At 40.5% G+C, this 17374-nt stretch overlaps 1 protein-coding gene across 7 annotated transcripts in view; it reads left to right on the top strand.

The window, feature by feature from the left end:
* COA1 (cytochrome c oxidase assembly factor 1) overlaps nucleotides 1-17374 on the top strand; it is an 85875-nt gene that overhangs the window by 35425 nt on the left and 33076 nt on the right. For all 7 annotated transcript variants that reach the window (XM_079931829.1, XM_079931833.1, XM_079931826.1 and 4 more), the window contains one exon: nucleotides 9107-9159. Coding sequence is in view for 3 of the 7 variants with exons in the window: in XM_079931826.1 (XP_079787952.1) it covers nucleotides 9107-9159 (53 nt within the window). In the remaining 4 variants the exon portion in view is untranslated. The remainder of the gene's footprint in view (nucleotides 1-9106; nucleotides 9160-17374) is intronic.

Below are 17374 nucleotides of genomic sequence, written 5' to 3' on the forward strand. Positions count from 1 at the left end.
ATAGAGGAAGAGGGGTCAAGATAGTTGAGGGTGTGTTCAAAAGAGTGGGATTGTAATGATGGACCACGGACTCCAGGTTGCGTGAAGGGGACAGTAAAAGGTGGTAGGATCAATGGATTGTAGAACTGGGATTTAAAATACTGGAGTAAAGGAATTTCCCTGGTGGCACAGTGGTTAAGAATCTGCCTGCCAATGCAGGGGACACGGGTTTGATCCCCGGTCCAGGAAGATCCCACATGCTGTGGAGTAACTAAGCCCATGCGCCACAACTACTGAGCCTGTGTGCCACAACTACTGAAGCCCATGTGCCTAGAGCCCATGCTCCACAACAAGAGAAGCCACTGCAACGAGAAGCCCGCCGCACCGCAACGAAGAGTAGCCCCCGCTCGCCACAGCTAGAGAAACCCCGCGCACAGCAACAAAGACCCAATGCAGCCAAAAATAAATGAATAAATTTGTATTAAAAAAAGTACGGGAGTAAAGATATTTGAGGAGGTGAGCTGAAAAAATGAGGGGGTGGCTGGAGAGTAGGATGCTGGAAATTGAGATTGTGGAGGGGGTCAAGTTATTGGCTACGACAAGTTCTAGGGTATGACTGTGTGAATGAATAGCTGTAGTCAAGTGAAGGACCAGATTCTGAGAGGAGAGGAGGATGTCAGGGATCATCTGTGCGGATAATTAAATCATCATTTTGTTTCTAGGAATTTATCCATTTCTTCTAGGTTGTCAAATTTGTTGGCATATAATTGTTCATGGTAGTCTCTTATGATCCTTTGTATTTCTGTGGTATTGATTGTAACGTTTCCCCTTTCATTTTGGACTTTGAGTCCTTTCTTTTTTTTTTCTTGATGAGTCTAGCTAAAGGTTTTTTTTTTTTCTTGATGAGTCTAGCTAAAGGTTTGTCCATTTTATCTTTTCAAAGAACCAGCTCTTAGTTCATTGATCTTTTCCATTGTCTTTTTAGTCTTTATTTCATTTATTTCTGCTCTAATCTTTATTTCTTTCCTTCTATAAACTTTGGGCTTCGTTTGTTCTTTCCTTTCTAGTTCCTTGAGGTGTAATGTAAGGTTCATTTGAGATTTTTCTTGTTTCTTCATGTAGGCATTTAAGTTTCGTTTGTTTTTTGTTTGTTTTTAACATCTTTATTGGAGTATAATTGCTTTACAATGGTGTGTTAGTTTCTGCTGTATAACAAAGTGAATCAGCTCTACATATACATATATCCCCATATCCCCTACCTCTTGCGTCTCCCTTCCACCCTCCCTATCCCACCCCTGTAGGTGGTCACAGAGCACCAAGCTGATCTCCCTGTGCTATGTGGCTGCTTCCCACTAGCTATCTATTTTACATTTGGTAGTGTATATATGTCCATGCCACTCTCTCACTTCATCCCAGCTTACCCTTTCCCCTCCCCGTGTCCTCAAGTCCATTCTCTACGTCTGTGTCTTTATTCCTGACCTGCTCCTAGGTTCATCAGAACCAGTTCTTTTTTAGATTCCATATATATGTGTTAGCATACAGTATTTGTTTTTCTCTTTCTGACTTACTTCACTCTGTATGACAGACTCTAGGTCCGTCCACCTCACTGCAAATAACTCAATTTCATTTCTTTTTATATCCCATAAGTTTTGCTATGTTGTTTTTCCATTTTCTTTTGTCTCAAGGTATTTTTTGATTTCTTAAGTTATGCATTTTGATAAGAACAGTGTTGGAGAGAGTATCACAGCCGCGAGGTAAAACCATTAGGGAGTGAGGTTGGGGGTGTCATGTTGATGACCGCAACAGGAGAATTAGGGATGGTGTGGTCTGATAATGTGAGATTGAAAGCTGTGAAAGCTGGAATCTTAGGGAGCAGGTGTGACGGTGGTTTGGAAGTGGCAATGAGAAATAAGAGCATCTCTCTTGCCTCCAGCCTAATGGGGGGAGGAGTGTGAGAATAAAGACAGCTGGACTGAAGAGGGCTGCAGGGAGAGCCAGGTTTCAGTTGGCAGTGGCTTTCAACCCTGGTTGCACATTTAAATCACCAGGGAGGGCTTGTAAACATACCATTTCCTGGGTCCCAGCCCCTGGAGATTCTGACTCAGATAGTCTGAGGTGGAGCTCAGGCTTAGGTAATTTTTTAAAACTCCCAGGTGGTTGTATGTGCAGCCAGGGTTGTGTCCCAAGCAGGAATGTCTGAGAAAAGGTTGAGTAATTGGGGATGATAGAGGTGTTTTTGAGGGCATTAGGGAAAGGATTCTGGAGCTCGAGAGGGGTGGGACTTCTTTTCAGAGTTTATTGGCCTTTTGAGTTTCTGTGAATTGCCTATTCTTACCTATTACTCTCTGTTTCTATTGCTGAATGGTTGATTTTTGTTTTGGTTTGAGCTTGTTATTGAAGTATTTCATGAATACTGATAAAAGTACGCACCTGCACACATTGTCTAATGAGCACCCAAATCAGGAAACAGAACGTTACTAGCCATCCAGAAGCCACACTTGTTCCCCCACCCATTCTAGTCACTGACCCCTCTGCTAGGGAAGATTTGATTTTTAAAAATCAGATCTTGGGCTTCCCTGGTGGCGCAGTGGTTAAGAATCCTCCTGCCAATGCAGGGGACATGGGTTCGATCCCTGGTCTGGGAAGATCCCACATGCCACGGAGCAACTAAGCCCATGCGCCACAACTACTGAGCCTGTGCTCTAGAGCCCGCGAGCCACTACTGAAGACTGCGTGCCTAGAGCCCATGCTCTGCAACAAGAGAAACCACGACAATGGGAAGCCCGCGCGCTGCAATGAAGAGTAGCCCCCGCTCGCCGCAACTAGAGAAAGCCCGTGCGCAGCAACGAAGACCCAATGCAGCCAAAAATAAATAAATTAAAAAAAAATCAGATCTTACGCTGCCTGCCTTGAACAACAAGATTTCATATCAAAGTGTACTCACCTTAGGTTATGTGGTGAACCAAAATGATACATGATACATAGAAGATGGCTTGAAAATCCAAGATAACACTTCATATAAAAACTGGCCTCCTGGCAGTGTATTGTAGTTGGAGACCCATAAGAGACCAAGGTCTTTTCTGCCTTCTCTCTCATCAGCTCTATCCCCCCTGTCTGACTGGAAATGAGCTCTTTTGGCAAGTGGAAACGTGCTCTAGGTGACGAGGGCCTCACCCAGTTATCCAGGGCAGTTCGGGTCTTCCGTACCTGCCTGACTGTGGTTCTGAGTCTGGGGTTAGGGCTTGCAAAACAGCCCGTAGTCAAGCCCTAAGTCAGGCTTGAGTCAGGCAAGAGCTCTGAGGAATGGCCACCGTGGTTTTGCTTAACTGTGGCGTATGTCTCATGGATGTAAATTGCCAGGTTCTGCTTTTTGGAAGCTGTTGATTTCCAGTACTTTGACCACTGCTGTTAAAAAAAAAAATTATAAAAGCTGGAGTTTTGATCTGTAGAATGAGCCACACAGTGAACTTAATTTTTCATTTCTTGACGGAAAGCCGGGAAGCAGAAGCTGGTAGGGCATTATGATGAAGCCTTTTTATTACTATCAGGAGCAGGAAATGCCAGTTTCTTTTATTTTAGCTATACCTTTAGCATCTGTTGAAAAATAAAGATTGAAAATAACATCATAAATATTAAAGACCACTGGGAAAAAATGGTAAGGACAAAAATACTGCTTGCTTGCTTTCAACTCTAGTCACCCTGTACCACATTCTCTAAAATTCTTTGAAGTTTAGAGGAGTACAATATCAGAATATTGTTATAATTAATGTACCAATAACTTACTAATATTAAATTTCTTGCGTGAAATATTTTCATTCTCCTGGGAGTTTCCTTATACTGTACTGTTACAATAGTGACAAAGCTCAGGTGCTCTGTGACATTGTATGACAGTAAGTAAAGACAGCTTAGGATGTTGAATGGCCATATAGAAAGTCTTCCCACCTTTGTCCTAGGAAAGCCTTTGACCTTAAAACAGGGTAATCTGAGTAGAAAGATCAGTGGTTGCCAGGGGTTGGCAGGGAGGGAGGGATGAATGGGCAAAATCAAGAGGACTTTGAGGGCAGTGACACTGTTTTCTATGATACTGTAATGGTGGATACATGTTGTTAATACGTTTGTCAAAACCTATAGAATGTTAACGCCAAGAGTGAACCCTGATGCACAAACTATGGACTTTGGATGATGACGATGTGTCACTGTAGGTTTATTGGTTGTAATCAGTGTCCCACTCTGGTTCAGGATGTTGATAGTGGGGAAGGCTGTGTGTATGGGGGCAGGGGATACGTGGGAGCTCTCTGTACTTCCTGCCCAACTTTCCTGTGAACCTAAAACTGCTCTAGAAGTAAAGTTTACTATTAAACAAAAAATTATTTTACAGGCTCTTTTGATGGCATGTTGCAATATTTAACAAAACTTTCTAATGTAAAATTATTCCCTTATCCATCATAGGGCGTTCATTTGACAGTGTACGCCTGCTTCTTAATATTTGCCCTCAGTAAATGTGAAAAATAGCTGTTATCCTCTCAAATACTAGAACCTTGTTATTTTGCAGGTGAGCAAACCTAGGCCTTTAGAAAATATGGGGACTGGGGCTTAGGTTTCCAAATGTTTAATTCATTGTCACCAGAACCACAACTTTCCTCCCATGATCACTCTGTAAATACTGTAGCCCTGATTCCAGCTATGATGTCCTTAGACTGCTGGCTCCACATAGCTTTCTTTTACACATTCACCATTTAGAACAGGCAGTCATGTACAAACCCTGTAGCTCTCTCCTCACTGTATAAATTACCCAGATTTATTTCTGAATTCCCAAAGCCTACCTTACTAATATTTATGTAAGTGTTAATTGAGGCCAAAAAGTGGATATCTGGATTATTATTTTAGAGGAGATATTCCTTTACTTTTAGGTTGCCTGTAATTCTTTATACTTTTCTGTATTCCTCTGGTACATCTGTGTAGGATTTTAATGATTATAATCAGTTCTTTCTGGCAAAAAGCCTAGGTATTGTTTCTGGACATTAAGTTATATTGAATACCTGAGAATTGCTACAATCAGTAAGTATTCACATATCATGGGGCAATATTCTTGTGTAATAAGGATAAACTACATAGGATATTTCAATACTTTATCTTTTTAAAATTAGTATTCTGAAATCATGTAGACTGGGCATTTGATTTTTTTTTTGTTTTTAAGATTGTGTTCTAGGTGTTTATTAATATGTTAGTTACCAGTTTCATAACTTATAATTTGTCCTGAATGACACTTCCTGCTTCCTAGGAACTGGTTCCTCCACTGTTCCCAATCCTTCCTCCCCAGCACCAAAGATTGGTTAACCTAACATTTTCTTTCTTTTCCTAATGGTATAATATTATCATTTTATATAATTATTAGAATCATCAAAATATGTCATCTGTTGGCTTTTTAAATTTACATGGATTAGTCAAAAATTTAAGAACTGATGCTATAGAGAGTCAGATTTTCCCACATACTTAGTGTTTACAAGGTATCATTTATTTAACTTCAAAATAAAAAAGTCTGCTATTCTCCATTCCCATGGGAAGATGAAATGCTAAGCCCTGGTTTTAAATTTAAGGAGAGTAAACTTCTGGTCTCTTTATTTCCTTTCTCCCCTATTACATTACATCATAGCACTTTGACTTGGAAGAGACTTTAGAAGATAATTTAAATCAACTTTTTCATTTTGCAGAAGAGAAAAGTAGGACACAGCAGTTAAGTGACTTGCCTAAGTAAGATCTTGCAGTTAGTACCACATCTTGGACTCAAACCCTGACCCTCTCCTAACCCCCCCCCCCCGTTTTGTGTCTTTGTGCTTCTTAGTGGCACTAAGTTTCCCAGCCGCTCTATGCTGAGCCAGTCCAACCTGCAGTACTGTTGATGCTTTCTTGGCAGCCTTGTCCACGCCTCTTCCTGAAGATCTACAGAATCACAGACTTGGAATCACAATGGCTACCTGTATTTCCCCGAATCTGTGCTGTTTCCCCTCTTTAAACAGCATTGCTTTATTCATGGAAATCAGTAGAGACGTCCCTATGGAAAGCTGCTGGCAGCGCTGTGGTAGGCAGAGTAATGTGGTCGCCATCCCCCCACCCCTGCCAGTATGTTCACATTCAGACCTTGGAACCTCTGAATATGGTAGGTTACATGGTAAAGGGGAGTTAAGATTGCTATTCACCTGACCTTAAAATATGGAGATTATCCTGGATTAATTTGGGGATCCCACTGTAATCATGGGTCCCTAAAAGTGGAAGAGGGAATTGGAAGAGAGAACCAGAGATGGCAGTGTGAGAAGGTCTAGGCCTGCTGTTGCTAGCTTTGAAGTTGGAGGGAGGGGCCACAGTCAAGGAAGGAGGACGACCTCTACAAGATGGAAAAGGCAAAGAAACAAATTCTTCCATATAGCCCCCCCAAAGGATGTATCCTACTGACAACTTGATCTTAGCCCCGTGAGATCCGCGTTAGACTTCTGATTAACAGAACTGTAAGGTAATAAATTTGTTTTATTTTAGGCCACTAAGTTTGTGGTAATTTGTTACAATAGCCATAGAAAATGAATGCAAGCATTTATACCGCTCCTCAGAAAAAGTCACCCACTTGGCTTTCCCGCTTCCCTCATCACCTGATTATTTCATTGGCTGCCTTGATTTCCCTTATGAATCCTGGCTCCATGTTTGTCACCTAGATCCTTGGGTAAAATAGCCCACTGTAAGACTGTCTGCTCTCTCAGCTCTGACTATCCTTCAGACACACCTCCTCAGTATTTGCTCATTGGCTTTAAAAACCACAATCCATGTTAAGAGGCTATGTAAAATTTTGAAACTATTCTGTTGTTGTCTGCTACTTTCCAGGAATTCAAGCTCAGGCTGATCCAGTAGTGCTAACCGCCCTGCCCTAACTCTTAAGAAATTTTTTTTTGTCACTTTGTAATGCTTATCAGGGAAATTACCTGTATGGCAAAAAATGCAGTTGCTCATAGCTTCCTATTTATGAAAGAGACTGAGTGAAATGTATATCTTGCTTCTACCTCACAGAGGAGGAAAATGCTGGGCCATTGCCTGGTTACCTATTTTATTGGGCTGACTTGCTCAGCAGGCTGACGTGCATGTTTGATAGCCCTACTTGCCAGGATGTAGCCGACATGTCTGTTAGCTCCTGCAAATGATGTAATCCTTGACTGGGTACAGCACCAAGTTTTTCCGCATCGCACAATGACTCTTGTAGAGTTAATCGGTATTGGGGGCTTGATTTTGCAGAAGCCTCAGGGGGTCAGTGTGATATGAATTAGGACAACTGACGCCCCCAGCCTTTTCAAATTAATGTTATTCTCCATGTGGCTGGGAGGCTTGAATTCACCCAAAGTGTCTGTGTTCTCAGCACATTCTATGTTAGGGCTGCCAGGAAGGCAGAATCCGTAATTCTGACTTTCTGCATTTGTTCACTCCCTGGCAGCGAAATTTTTTATTGACGCAAAATTTCTTGACCCACTGTGAAGTGAGGACCTTTCTGGGCCCTCCTTCCTGCACTATCCAGTAATTTCCCAGGTATAGGGAAGAGGCTATTTTATATTTTTGTAGACCTTAGGAACATTAGTGTCATTGACCAACTAATTCTTGCAGATGGTATATCATTGAGTCTTGCTTTTTTTCTTTTATCCATTATGATAATCTCAGCCTTTTAAGCATAGTGTTCAGACAGTTTACATTTATTTTCAATATGATCAAGTTTAAATCTGCCGTCTTGCTCTCTGTTTTCTACGTGTCTCATCCTTGTTCCTCTTTCTTCATGTTTTTCTACTTTCTTTTGGATTAATAGAGTATTTTTTTGTGATTCCATTTTATCTCCATTATTGGCTGATAGCTATACCTTTTGTTTTATTATTTTTAGTAGTTACTCTAGGGTTTATATATCTAACTTTATTAATTTACCTTTAAGTAATATATATACCATTTCACACAAGAATCTTACAACAATATACTTCCATTCTGCACTCTCATCTTGTGCTATTTTTATCATATATTTTATTTCTGCATGTTATAAACCCACATACTTTATTATTATCAAGTTTGCTTTAAACAGCCAATTTTTTCCAGCCTTATAATTGACAAAACTGTCATATTTAAAGTGTACAACATGATGATTTGATATTTGTATAGATTGTGAAAGTATTTCCACAATCAAGTTGACACAACCATTACCTCACTTTTTGTGTGTGTGTGTGTGACAACCCTTAAGATCGACTCTTTTAGCAAATTTCAGTTATATAATACCAGAATATAGTCACCATACTGTACATTGTGCTGTTTGCTGTAGTCATGCTGTACATAGATCCTCAGGATTTATTAATCTAACAGCTAAACATTTGTACCCTTTGACCAACCTCTCCCCATTTCCCCATCCCACCCCAGCCCCTGGCAACCACCCTTCTATTCGGTTTCTGTGCGTTCAACTTCCTTTTAAGATTCTCCTTATTGGTGGGGTCAGGCAGTATATTTGTTTCTCTGTCTGGCTTATCTCACTTAGCATAATGTCCTCCAGGTTTGTCCACGTTGTTGCAAATGCTAGGATTTCCTTGTTTTTTTATGGCTCAATAACATTCCATTGTATTTACATCTCTTTAAACACAGTTTTATTTGCATACCGAGCTTTGAACACATCCCTTCACTGGAAGTGTGGGGCAGGGGGGGTACGCATGGGGAGCCTGCCACTGGGTGGGAGTATGTGTGAGTGAGGCGCACAGATGGGGAAGTGCAGGGGAGGTATCCCCAGCAACTCAGGGGTGGGCTTCCTGATGCTGTCCTCGAAATGGTTAATAGGATCCATGTCCCTTTGACCCATTCCCGGCTCTGGCAGCTGTTCTCTCAGCCCCTCCCTGAGCGTCGTTGTTCAGCTCACCTCAGTGCCCTGGATGGGGCAGGAAAGAAGTGGGCCCCTTTGGCAGCACCTTGTACAGCTGGGAGAGCTGGGCACGCACTCACATGCTCTCACTTTCCCTGGTGGGAGAAATTGTTGGCGAGAGGCACTGAGCCGCACCACCTTGGGGAGGGGGTAATATGTTCCTTTTACCTTCTTCACTGCATCTAATCTCTGCTGTTTTTGCTCCCGTAGCGTGCTGCAACTTCTCTGCTGGACTCTGCAGTTGCACAAAAGCACTCTTCTCGGTAGGTGATCGTCTTAATCATTGGTCTTTGGGGAAAAGACAGTAGAAAGCTCCTATTCTGCCATCTTGCTGATGTCACTTCAATTAACCTTTAAAAAGATTAAAAATGAGACAAAAATGTCCTCAACAATTAGCCATGTATTTACATTGTAGGCCTCTATTTTTGTAGTTCCAAATTTCCATTTGATATTTTCCTTCTGCCGGAAGAACTTTAATATTTCTAGTGAGATAAGTCAGAGAAAGACAAATACTGTATGATATCACTTATACGAAGAATCTAGAAAAGCCAAACTCATAAAAACAGTGAAATGGTGGTTACCAGAGGATGGAAGGTAGGGGTGATAGGACAGATGTTGTTTAAGGGGACAAACTTGCACCAAGTAGTAAATAAGTCCTATAGAATTAATGTGCAGTACAGAGAATATAGATAATATTGTATTATAATCATCAGACTTGCTAAGAGACAACTTAATTATTCCAACCACTAAAAAGAAATGATAATTATGTAATGTGATGGAGGTACTGATTATTGCTACCAAGGCAGTCGTATTCCAAATATGAATATTAAATCAACATGTTGTACACCTTAAATTTACACAATGTTATATGTCAAATATATTTCAATTAAAAAAATTTCTCATAGTGCAAGTCTGCTTTCAGTGAATTCTGTCAGCTTTTATTTGTCTGCAAAAGTATTTATTTTGCCTTCATTTGTGGAAAATATTTGTGTTGAGTATAGAATTCTGTTGGTAATTTTTTGATTCTGCCCACGGAGAAGTGTTTTTTGAGGTACAGATGATTTCCTGCTCTGTGAAGACCCTCATCTCTAACCACTGAACCCCAGCAAGATTCTCCACAATCACACAGACACCAGATTGCAGTCAGTCTCTCTGTCTTTCCCTAGGGACCTTAATACGTTTGCGTGGAAGAGCAGAGTTCCTCCTTTGCCAGGGTGGCTTGTATGAGCCTGAAGAAGAAGTGATGGTGCCTCCCACTCACATGTCTCTTCCCACGCTTTTCTTTAGTTTCTGTGACCAAATGGAATAGCTGATTTCCACCTGGCTCAGGGAGATCAGTTAGGATGTTATAGTTCAGGCAGAGATGATGATAAGGTGAAATACAACCATGCTGATAGGGTTGACTTAGCTAAATACTGGTGGTGAGCTGAGAGGACTGGATGTGGGGAGTAAGAAAGAAGAATCCTGGAGACTGTGACCGTGCTCATTCTGGCAAACATTTCCTTCTTTCTTTGTATAACAGAACCCTGATTTTCAGTTGGATATATTGTTGCCCAATGAAAAGATTGCATTTTCAAGTCTTTTTGTAGCTAGATGTGACTATCACTAAATTCAGCCTAGTGAGATGAAAATGGAAGTGCTGTGTGGAACTTCTAGAAAGTGTTATTGAAAGGACTGAGCCCTCCTTCCCCTCTTTCCTACTGGCTGTTACGGGCATGCGATAGCAGGCACTCAAGCAGCCGTCTTGCACCTTGAAGGGTAGGGCACATGCTGAGAACGGCACGTCATCAAGAGGGAAAGGGCCCGGCGCTGTGAACTAGAATACACTGGCCTGACTACATCTGGGCGTCTTTTTTTGTCAGAATACAATTACTTTTTGTCTTGTGTAAGCTGATGGCTTTGTCTGATTGTTTGTTTTTGCTCACGTTGTATGTGGTTGAACTTAATCCTGACTAATGAAAGCAGGGTGACAGAAGAGGCCCAGGTTTCGATCCTGGATGACTGAACAAGGAGTGATGCATTTGGTAAAGAACAAACAGGTTAGGGGCTTCTGAAGGTAGACAGTCCTATAAAACAATTAGGCACTAACACGAATAAATCTCTGTGATTAAATTATTTTTTAAAACATGAAAACAGTCAAGCTGTGTTTGAATCTTTTTTTTCTTTTGCTTTTTTAGACATGAACATTGATCTCATAAGTTAATCATGTTAGGAATTTGATGACTCAGTCTTACATCATATTGGAGTTCTGAAGTATTAAGGCTCCTTCTGCCTCATTTTCCTGTTAATGGAGGTGCAGGTCTTAATCACATTCTTGAATTAGAAAGAGACTTTTAGGTATCCTCAAAAGATTAATTGAAATAAAACATGGAAGAATGCACGATCTGTTGGAACTATTTATGAAGTGCTATTTTTCTCTTTGGATTAGGTCTTTACCCTCAGTCACTAACTGTTAAAGAACCTTTATCACATGTTTGACATTTCATGTCAAAACTGTTGTTGAGCACACCTAGGGAAAATTAAATTCCATTTACATTTTTGGCTTTTATCACAAAACTTTAAAATGACAGTAATTTGGGAGTGTAGATTTCACTTTGCTTTTTTATCCTTCAAGCTGTTCACAGAATTTTTAGGATGCAAGTATAGTTTTAATCTATTTTCTCCCTCTGACTTTCTCCCTCAGGACAAAGATGATGGATTTGTGGTAGTAGTTTTAAGCTTGAAGCCATCAGGGAAGCATTTAAAATGTCTTTAGGCAAGCTTATCTTCCCTGTCTTCTTGTCTGGTAGGTAGTGTTGAAAGCTAAGTGTCTCTTTGCCTTTCTAAAAGTATGTCTCCTCTATGTGCTGGCAAACAAGTTGGAATTTAAATGACCTGTGGAATCCTTCAAGGCAATGACTGTATGTGGGAAAAGGAAACTTTCAGGCAGATTCTGAGCTAGAACTGATGTAATGCATCCCAGAGAAGCAGTGGTTGGAACTCAGGTAGCTTTGAGCAGGTAACATAATAGCAGAGGATACTTACCAGAAACAAGCAGGTATAAAAGAAGAAAAGAAATGGAAACAGTGAGACCATTGATAACAAAATACAGTAGGGAGTAGGATTTAGGGCCTCTCTGGAAATCTTGAGAGGCCAAAGGCTCTAAAAGCCGAGACTGCTTCATTTTCTTTTGATCTAACAGTCATTACAAAATAATAACAATGTTCAGGTCAGTATCAACATTGAAACTCACCTATATTATATCAGATTTTTTTGTATACCTGTTTTATAGCATAGGGCAGTGTCATACAAAAGGCCGCCTTCTCCCAAAGTGTGCATTTCACTGAAAACAAAGGCAGGCATACTTGGAACTGAACTGACAGCTTTGTGGCTGTAAAGATAAATATAGCATTTTTCAGGTAGTGAATTCATGAATAATCAATGAACCAGCAAAGGACAAAAGTGACATATGGCGGCCTGGTGTGGATTAAGTGTGATTGTCACATTCCCCTCCCCACCTTTTGCCCTTCTCTAATTTATTGAAAGAAACAAAGCCAGCCTCATGTAGCCAGAACACAGTACCTCTGGAAAAATCCATGTAGACAAAGTGTTAACAGGGGAGTTTATTCATTAAATGTCTCCTCTGCTGTTTGGTTGTTTTAATAGTCCAGCTCAAGTTGTCTGTGTCAATTGAAATTTTATTCAAAATGAAAATTTGACTTGACTTCTTTAAAGTTAAACTGGTAAAGCAGTTTTGTTTTATTTTTAAATTACTGCTACACCAGGATTTCCAAATAAGTAACACTTAACCAGTTATGCTAATTTTGCCAAAATGTTTCTCTGTAAATAAACCACGAGTGCGTTGTAGCTGACTGTGTTTTCATGCCTTCACCTAGGGTGTGAACCAAAAGAGAGGGAGGGCATTCTTGGTTTTTCCCTTGTATCAACCAACACTTTATTGAAGACGATGATTTTATTATTTTTAACAAAAAACCCCCCACCAGATTTAATGAAATTCCTTGGTAACACCAAGGTTTTTCAGACTAGTATTCTGAGGGACTGTTAATGGGGAGGTATTTGTTCACAGCCCAAATAATAACTGTACCACCTTAAAACATCATTCTTCCTCTGCGGCTAATGAAGGGTGGGTTTTTAGTCCAGTGAGTCAGTTTGTACCTTTTGTTTGCCTGGCTTTGTGCCAGGGATCTGATCCTGACAGATTTAACGTTGGAGAGTCTCTAAATAGCCTGATTCTCCAGTCTCTCAATTGTGCTTTAGTTTATCCAAAACCCTTGAAGTTGGCAGTGGAATCAGTGGTTAGCTTTGATTATATCACATGTATATGAAATAAAGTGATATAAAAAATTACTTGTTTTGAATGGCTCCTCCAACTCCTCTACTCCCTAAAAAAGGTTCTAGAAGCTTGCTCTTAGACTTACAGATTCCCATCTGAATTTGAACTATTTGTTGATGTATTTGTAAATAATGTGGATCTTGTGGCAGTATTAAATGCAACCTCAGAAATCAAGGTCTGATTTGGGTTAAGTCTGTAATATTTGACATGAGATGACCAGATGGTGGTGCACAGACCACCATGAGAGGAGGATATCCACGGGACATGGCTTGCCATCTTTCAGAAACACTTAAATTGATTTTTATGATGGAATTGGCCACCCCTGGGAACTATCATGGTGGAGAGATTATAGGAGACTCTTCTGTTTTCTTGGTGGTGTAGAGAATCCTCTGTTTTCACTGATGGCTTCCAGAGGGGGGGGATGAGCGTGAAGGGAATATAGCCTAAAGAAGCCTCTTCAGAACTCACCCTCCCCTTGGTCCCTTTGCCCGTTCCAGATTCCAAAACTTTTGGACTAGGTCAAGAGCTTGGTTGTTAAAGCACTATATAGAGTGCCACTTCTGGAGCTCGCAGTTGCGTATGGTAGTTAAGAACATGCACTGTGGGGGCTTCCCTGGTGGCGCAGTGGTTGAGAGTCCGCCTGCCGGTGAAGGGGATGCGGGTTCGTGCCGCGGTCCGGGAGGATCCCGTGTGCCGCGGAGCAGCTGGGCCCGTGGGCCATGGCCGCTGAGCCTGTGCGTCCGGAGCCTGTGCCCCGCGGCGGGAGAGGCCACAACACTGAGAGGCCCGTGTACCGCAAAAAAAAAAGAACATGCTCTGTGAATCTCTGCAATACAATGGTGGTATGTTGTATTTCCCAAAGATGGCTGAACTTCCAGCCCCCTGCTCTTTGTAGGCCGTGACCTTGACACTCCTCTGTTGAGAGGAGGGGTCTCTATCCTCTCCTCTTGAATCTGCGCAGGCTTGTGATTTGCCTGTGACTAATGGAATGTGGCATAAGTGCTGAACGACGTCTGAGGCTAGGTTGGAAAAGGCAGTTTAGCGGCCACCTTGCTTTCAGGGGCACTCGCGCTTGGATCTCTGTGCTGCCACGCAAGATGTCCTGCTATGCTGAAGCCTCCATGCTGTGAAGAAAGCCCAGGACACAAGAGAGGCCATATGTAGGTGCTCTAGTCGACAGCTCCAGCTGAGATTCTAGATGACAGTAGCATCCACAGTCATACACGCAAGCGAAAATTTCCCCAGATGACTCCCACCCCCAGCCATTGAGACATCCCTAGTTGTTGAGTCTTCTTAGTTGTAGCCTCTACCTTTGTGCCCTGTCCGAATTCTTGACCTCCAGATTTCATGTATGATAAAATCGTTTTTCAAGCCACTACGTTTGGTGTAATTTGTGATGTAGCAGTAGTAACTGGAATGAAAAACTGGGCAAATTATTTGACTTTTGTGTCCCTTTCGTTTCTATCTTTAAACTGCTGATGGTAATAATAGCATTCCTTCAGAGAAATGAGTTAATTATGTAAAGCATTTAGTAAAGTACTTGGCACACAGTAAGGGTTCATTAAATGTTAGCTATTAATTAAGGGAAATCCATTAGACACTAAGTGTTTGGGGGGGGCATTGTCAAATAAGAAATAGTGAGCTCAGCTTGACTTTATTAATGAAATGTTCATTGTGATATGTAAAAAGGAAAAAGAATGAAGCTTTTCCTGAATTTGAATTTTTTTTCCACATTTGAGGGGATGAGGTTCTGGTAATTGTTCTCAAGAATATCAGCAGGGATGGTCAGGACATGTCCTCAGAATAAGCCTAGCTTTCCTTACTTACCTATTTAGAGCTATCATCTGTGAATTAGATTAAGTGCTATTTATACCATTGCCTTTGAGCACCTTCTGGAATAACAGATTCTGTGTGTTTACTGGGTAGAGTGATTAGAGTAGAACTTTAAAAAATCATCCTAAAATGACTATTTTCAGACTTTTAAGTGATATGGAGAAGAAATCAGTGTCTACATCACCACGTATAAAATCACTGTCATAGGTCTTTAAAAATGTATACGGTCATGATAAGTCTTGATCTTCATCTTCCTGTTGTGAAAGAATTCTAGTTATTTCACTCTTTCTGTATTAGTTAATACCTGTCACCATATTTTGGTCGACTGTATGTTCAAACACAGAGATGAAAATATCAGTCTTTTTGTTTTAGAAAATGTGCTTCTTTAAAAATGTTGACTTTAGGCTAGCTATGTGTGATGTGCTTTCTTCCAGCTCCCGTTAAGCTACGCACATAGTCCCATAACAGCACCAAAGAGTTAAGTAGCAATCAACTGTTTCTTAGTTTCAGAGGCATTTCCACTAACTACTTACTGCATTGAGGTTGGAGTAGACTGAGAGAGCCTTAGTGGTGTATTTATGCTTTGACTTCTAACACAGGAGAATAAAATGAGATGAGGAGGAGAAGTTAGAAAGAGGCTTTGATCTATTCCCATTGTTCACTCATACTTCCAAGATGAAGGTTACCATGAATGACTGTTGGAAGCCTGTTTCCTTCATGTTCTGTATTTCATGACATATTACAAGCCAGTTAACTTGACTAGAAATTCCTCTATCTCCCCCCACTCTCAACTCCTCCGGACTACCTTCAGCACCATTCTTTGTGTATCCATTCATAGACTAACATTTCCAATATGTAGTATGGAAGAGAATGAAAGGAAACTTAGGATATTGCTTTCCAGGGATGCGATGCAGCTGTAGAAGTGGTGTTAAGAGGAAACCTGCGAGTTGTGCTCTTAGGGTTTCAGATTAGCATTTATTTTTTCTGTTAAAAGACGAACTGCAGCATGTTCCTGATGTTATAGTAACAAAATTCTCCTCATAATATGAGAGAATCATAGAAGATCCTAGATCAGTCCAGCATAGTTGTACTGTCTGCCGAGTATTATAAATGGAGCCATGGCCTGTGTGCATCAGCCTGTACACACAAAACCTGACCAAATTCAAGATGTGAGCAAAATTTCACCATCCAATGGATAGTGACGGGAATCAAGGGTGATCTGTATACTCTGCCATTTAAAAATTGTACATTTTCTTTTTTCAAAGATAATAATCTTTATGGAAATTATGAAAGAAATCTGTAGCATAAAAGAAGGGAACCATTACCCAAAGATGATGAGGGAAGGCTTAAGAATCATTCTGTATGATTTATTATGGTATACAGAAGATATTTGTGGAAATGTAAGATTTTATTCTTAGCAAGAGAGCAAAAAAATGACCTCTATGAAATCAAAACAAAAAGTCATAAGAAAAAATCAGAATGAGATTTTAAGAGGAGCTGAAATGATTTTAAGAGGAGCTAAAAATAAACAAAAAACCTGAAAATGCAATAGCAGGATAAAAATCTGCAATGGCAATTGTAAAGAGCAGAGCTAATCCTGTGGAAAGTGGAATCCTATATTGAGTATTTGAGATTGTCCAGAATAAGGAGAAAATGATGACAGGGAAGTGAAGTGACGAGGGTAAAGACGACAGGTATTGAGGACAGAGAGAGGAGAATAAGGTATTTCTAAGGGAGAGATCAGAATAAATGTAACAAAAGAGAAAAATAAAAGTAGAAGAAAACTTTCTTGAGGTAACAAGGTTCTGAATCTGCAGGTCCAAAGTGTAGGCTTCATTGTGTTCTGGGTAAAAGTAATGAAAATAAATCCCCACCTGTGTGAATTCTGGTAACACTTACAATTTTTAAAGAAAAGAATTCATAGATTAAAAAATAAATAGGTTACTCTAATGGTACAGTGGTCAGTCTTACTTCACTGCAGATTTCTTTTTATTTATCCTGTAATGGATTCATTGGGCTTCTTAAAGCTATGATTTGGTGATTTCATTAGTTCTGGAAAAATCTTAGCCATTTTCTCACCTGCCATTCTCTTGTTCTTCAATTTCTTCAGTTTCTTTTGAAACTCCAATTAAATATATATTGGACTTTCTCATGTATTCTTCACATTTCTTACCCTCTGTCATGCATTCATCATCTTTTTGTCTCTCTCTGTCCTGAATTCTGTATGGTTGCTTCCAGTGATGTGCTGTTAAACTGGTTCTCCGGGGGGAAAAAAAGCCCTGATTTGTAGCAGTTGTTGATTTCCATAGTGT

This window comes from Stenella coeruleoalba, assembly GCF_951394435.1.
Source record: "Stenella coeruleoalba genome assembly, chromosome: 9".
NCBI lineage: Eukaryota > Metazoa > Chordata > Mammalia > Artiodactyla > Delphinidae > Stenella > Stenella coeruleoalba.